Here is a 5,909-nt window from a genome sequence, read left to right on the forward strand (position 1 = left end):
AAGGTAACTACTAACCACTATTATATTATGGAGTTACTCAAATAAAAATGTCAAAAATATCTTTTTATAAAAATGTATTGTATAAAAGTGTAATTTGGAGCCACTCAGATAAAGACGCATAAAACATCTTTTTTTAAAGATATTTTTTAATAATTAAAATTTAACACATATAATCGATTAAATCGTGTTATTTTTATTAAAATTAGACTAGAAAAATTGATTTGAGTGAAAAAATGGTGAATCAAATATTAAATTGGTCATTTTTTATAAGAAAATAATATTAATTTAGATCAGCTCAAGATTTGATTCACTATTTTTTCAGTCAAATCAAATTGTCTAGTCTAATTATGATAAAAATAATACGATTTAATCGATTATATATATTAAATTTTAATTACTAAAAAATATCTTTAAAAAAAGACGTTTTAGACGTCTTTATCTTTAAAAACAACACTTTTATAACCTATCAAAATCTGACTTTATAATTTGTCATTCAAAAGTCAAAAAAAAAATTTTCACATGAAGACAATTATAAAATCTTCGTTAGAGTATCCACCTATTATTATATATTGTAGATAAATCCAAAAACTGATACAAAATAAATGACACATTAATAGAGCAGAGAGAGAGAGCACAAGCTGAAAATAAAACTAATACATATCTATCTGGTCCATTTTTGCAACAGATAATTCAAGAATGGCAATCACAGAAGTGTTTTACTTATTAGCAGGATAGCTTTTGCTTAATTGCATGCATCTCAGTTATGACATCTTTTATACTCATTCGCTGATTAGGAAACTCTTGGGAGCATGCAACTCCAATCCTAGCAAACGACACAAGACATTCTCGAATGGTGTCTTCCATATTTTGCTGTTGTGTGACCCTTCTTCTTTCTTGATGATCAATTGGAATGAGCAGTCGTGAATCAACAATCTCAGTGATTCCATCTAGAGTTGCCATGTTACAGAACTTGTGTAGGCTTAGATCTTCACCAAACATGCTATCAGTTGGCTTCTTTCCAGTGATCATCTCTAAAAGAAGAATTCCATAGCCATACATGTCTCCTTCTGGTGACACTAAGCCACTTGCTCCATATTCTGTTTTGTTCAAACAAAAATAATGCAACAATATCATCATTATAAACTAATTATTTTCAGTTCAATCAATTAAATATATTAAGGTGTTCATTTCCATAAATAACTGATAATTAATTTTCTCTTAGGACATAGGAAACTCTGAGCTGTAACTAATTTGGTGTAATTATATAGATGAGAATACCATGTCCAAAGCAAAACATGAATTTAATATGACAGATTATCTTGTTGAAGAAATATGAGAAAAACATTTAAAAAATATATTGTAAGATATATCAAGAGAAACTGACACTGACCTGGGGGAATATATCCAATGGTTCCCTTAATTGCAGAAGAGCTAACTTGACCACTGCTAGAACAGCTTGCGGCACCATGAACGAGCCTAGCTAATCCAAAGTCTCCCAAGTGAGCAACAACTTCATCATCAAGTAAAACATTGCTTGGCTTAATATCACAATGAACTACAGCTTCTTCTAAATCATTGTGAAGATAATCCAATGCAAAAGCTACATCAAGAGCAACATTTACTCTTTGCATCAGGTTGAGACTCTGATTTGTGGACTCGCTATCATCAATGGTGTTGTGCAACAAGGTTTCTAAACTCCCATTAGGCATGAACTCAAACACTATGGCCTTGAAATCATCCCCTTTGTAATCAACACTTGAACAAGAAGTCAATATGTTGACAAGGTTTCTGTGCTTGATTTTTCCTAGAGCTTTGCATTCGGCCATGAAACTCTTCGATGCCCCGCGTGTATGGAGCTTCAACACTTTTACAGCAACAGGTCTCTCAAAATGGACGAGGATTCCTCTATACACAGTCCCAAATCTTCCTGCCCCAACTAAATTGGATGAAGAAAATCCATTAGTTGCTTGATGTAACTCTCCATAGGAAACCTTCACATAACCATATTGCAAAGCCAGAGAAGTAGTGGGTAACTTTTTTGCCTTGTTCTTGAGAAGATATATACTAATAAAAGCTACACAAGAGATTAGAATTCCTCCAAATGCAACGATGAGAATGACTCTCTTTTTAAGTGATCTCTTGTGTTTCTTCTGTAAGGGCAAAATAGGGCATGCAGGAAGATTCAATTGAGGTATCCCGCCGCAAAGCTCTTTGTTTCCAACGAGTGATACTGCTGTGACATTATTAAATACTCCTCCTACCGGGACTTCACCATAGAGATGGTTGAAAGAGAAGTTCAAAGTCTTCAGCAAGGTGAGATTCACAAGTTGATGCGGGATTGTGCTTGAGAAGTTGTTATTAGAAAGGTCCAAAATTTCAAGGGATAGTAGAGATCCCAAGAATGAAGGTATACTTCCACGGAATGAGTTGCTTCCTAGTACAAGCTCTGTTAAAGCAGAGCAAGCACTAAGTCCCATGGGAATCTCACCAATCAACTTGTTATCTTGTAAGTGCAAGATGGAAAGATGGTTCAAGTTGCCAAGATCAGAAGGAACGGGGCCAGTAAAGGAGTTGGAGTATAGGGACAGCTCTATTAAACCTTGTTGGTAGCCAAATGTTTGATTGGGTATATTGCCACTTAAGTTGTTTTCTTGAGCATAAAATCTCTCCATCTTGGTGCAGTTTCCAAGTGTAAAAGGAATGAATCCTTCAAATTTATTTGAGTCGAGATGAACATCAGACAACATAGTAAGGTTACCAATGACAAGAGGAATGTTGCCAAACAACTTATTTTCTTCCAAAGCCAACATTACCAGATTCTTTAGCTTCCCAATTGAATTTGGAATTGTTCCCTCAAGGGAATTTCTCTCAATACCAAGTGCTGCTACGTTGATTAGTTTTCCAATTCCTTCAGGTATCCTTCCAGATATTTGATTGGCCCCCATAGCAAGTACAATGAGATTGCTTGATAAGTTGCCTATGCGATCGGTCAATACACCGCCTAAATAATTATCATCAATGCCTAGTTTTTGCAATTGAGTACAATTCTCTAACGAGGAAAGGAAATCTAAATCGTGAGCTCTTCCACTCCCGAATCTATTAGTACCAACATTGAATGACCGGAGTTTGTGTAAACTTCCCAAAGTAGGAGAAATTGATCCATGAAAATCATTTTCTTGAATATCAAACACTTGCAATTCGGAAAGATTGGATATTGAAGATGGGAAAGTACCAGTGAATCGGTTTCCTCCACATAGAAAACTCTCAATATTGGGAAAAGCCATAGATATATTTGAGAGAAGAGTACCTACTAACTGGTTTTCCGCAAATTCAAGAACTTCAATATTTGAAAGGTTGTAAAGTGACGGAGGGACTTGGCCAGAAAAATTATTTGCACCCAAAGCCAAATGGTTCAAATTCAACAACCTACCCAAAGCTGGAGTTATGCTTCCTTCCAAATGATTGTATGTAAATGACAGCTTCTGAAGCGATGAAAGATTTCCCAAAGACGGCGGGATACTACCAACAAAATTGTTGGTTCCAAGCCCCAGTAGAATAAGTTGCTTCATAGAACCAAACCAGGAAGGAATTTTGCCGGTTAGATTATTTTGCCACATAACAATTACCTCAAGACTTGAACAATTTATCATCTCCCTTGGAATTTGACCTTGAAGATTATTGTTGCTCAAGTCAAGAATTTGCAGCCTCTTCAAATGACCAAGTTCTCTTGGAATGTCACCATGCAAGTGGGTGTTAGTAAGATTGATCACCCTTAGGAACGTTAGATTTCCCAAGGATGGTGCAAGAGTACCACCCCAGTATTGATTTGGAAGTTGCACGGCTGAGACTCTCATTCGGCGGCGACTGCATGTAACGCCCTGCCATTTACAGAAATGAAGAGATTGATTCCATGATGGCAGAGCATGAGGATCGCCATTGATAAGCTTGTCCTTCAAAGCAAGCAAAGCCATCTTATCGGTCTCTGAACTCAAGGCCACATGCATAGCCAAGGTTTGAGAAGCGATAGATAAGAGAAACATGATGAGGGACACCATCATTATTATTTTGTTGCAGTATGACCGTGACAATGTGAGCATTGTGTTAGTATATGGAAGACGACGATGGTGATGAAAAATGTGGATTTCTATAGTTGTTGCTTCAATAGCTCTAACTGATATAGATTTCTATTTTGCTTCAGCGTGGGATTTAAAAAATAGAAAAACTAACATTCAGTTATAAATTTTTATGTCAAATCAATAATAGTTAGACGATTTTAGTTAAATTTATCAAATCATTCTCAAAATTAAATTCACATGAAAATAACTATGGGTGAAGTTGTTTCTTAATAAAAATTAATATGAAAGTGTTTACTGTATAATGCTACAATAATACTCAAGTAATGTAACGGATCTTAGTAAATATAAAAACAATTGTAAAAAAATTATTAAATTATAAAATGTTGAGAATATTATGATTTGTTTTTCCCACTTCAATCTTGTGGCGTTCTTCCGTTTATGTAAGAATACATTCTTCTTTAAACTGAGAAAAATGAACTTAGAGTTTGACCTAAAAATAAATTTATAAAGAAAACTAATATAACCTCAAAATAAAATTGACGATGTTTAACAATTCAAAAGATAATCATCGTAATTGTGAAAATATCATACAAATATAACTCAATAAAAATAACTTTATATACTTTTTTTAATAATTAAAGTGGCTTAAGTCAAAGATAACATAACTAATTTCTTTTATTATTGTAATTAATCTTTATAACCGATGTAATATAGACGAAAATATTATTTTAAATCAATTTATGATATCATATATATTATAAAAGTTTGATAAGTAAATATTTTAATGTACTTTTAGCTAAATTTTTTTAAGCAATTAATATAAAGATAGTGTATAAGTAATGTACATATAAATGCCATCATTATCATCAAATAAATTCATTATCCTATAATAAAAAAAAGTCATAAATATTTTGTAATACAAAAAAGCTTTATGAATACCACAAATTAGCCATTATACATTTTACGTCCACCTTCTTATTTAACTTATTATATCTTTGGAATATTCCTTAGTTATTCATTCTTTCTTAATACCAACAAGAAGTAACATTTAGTAAACTTGTATATTAACTATTAGTTAAAGACGAGATAGTGAGATACTAATAAGTTAGGAGCAATATACAGTTAAAATATTTTACAAAAAAAAATTGAATCATTTTGTAATTATTTTTGGGTTAAGACTATGTTATGAATTTGCCAGCAAAAGTGGGACAGCAGTGAATGATATAGTCTTGGTCTAGAATTGAGTATGGACTGGGCAAAATTATTGCCCCCAAACCCAAACACACGCTAATGTTGGACGAAAATTCATATCGAAATCAATCAATAACAGAAATTGGGAAGAAAAATGGGATCAAACAACAAGTAGCTTGACGAAGAGAATTATGGAAACCCAAGAATTGAATTTGGCGTAGAGCACTTCTTCAATGTTCTTCTTATCCCTTCACTTGCTTGACCTGCCAAATTTCCCGCCAAATTCATCAACATCAAGTGGGGACGAGAAATCTCGCATCTTCGGAACTTTGTCTTTTTTTCGTTACCTCTTGAGTCTTGACTTTGCTGCACTTATATTAATTACCAATTTCTCAACAGCAACCCGCACTTTCCATATGGAAAAACAAATTCCGGTTATAATAAATTAATGGGTATGTCTAAAACGAGCTCAACAATTATGTGCTTATTGAATAAGCTACACTCATATAGACCATTAGATTTTATTAGATGAAAATCAAAGGCTAATATAAAAGAAGAGTATTGATGGAGTCTAATAAATATAGAATATTCCAGTAGATAAATAAATGCTTTAAATGGCAATACTTTAAATGGTAATAGAAT

The 5,909-nt window shown here is 33.2% G+C and overlaps 1 protein-coding gene across 1 annotated transcript; it reads right to left on the reverse strand.

The window, feature by feature from the left end:
- Positions 1 to 723: 723 nt before the first annotated feature.
- LOC107457653 (probable LRR receptor-like serine/threonine-protein kinase At3g47570) lies at positions 724 to 4,043 on the reverse strand. Its single transcript, XM_016075822.3, has 2 exons — positions 1,391 to 4,043; positions 724 to 1,097 (listed from the first exon to the last, which is right to left on the reverse strand). The coding sequence occupies exons 1-2, from the start codon at positions 4,038 to 4,040 to the stop codon at positions 724 to 726; spliced, it is 3,024 nt and encodes a 1,007-aa protein (XP_015931308.3). The 5' UTR covers positions 4,041 to 4,043.
- Between the last annotated feature and the right edge of the window lie 1,866 nt (positions 4,044 to 5,909).

The sequence above is a fragment of the Arachis duranensis genome, chromosome 7, assembly GCF_000817695.3.
Source record: "Arachis duranensis cultivar V14167 chromosome 7, aradu.V14167.gnm2.J7QH, whole genome shotgun sequence".
In the NCBI taxonomy this organism is placed as follows: domain Eukaryota; kingdom Viridiplantae; phylum Streptophyta; class Magnoliopsida; order Fabales; family Fabaceae; genus Arachis; species Arachis duranensis.

Excerpts from the sequence above, each read along its gene's own strand:
- LOC107457653 (XM_016075822.3), bottom strand. The coding sequence starts at position 4,040 with ATGTTTCTCTTATCTATCGCTTCTCAAACCTTGGCTATGCATGTGGCC. Across the intron at positions 1,098-1,390 it reads CATTGGATATATTCCCCCAG|AATATGGAGCAAGTGGCTTA; the intron begins GTCAGTGTCAGT and ends TGAACAAAACAG.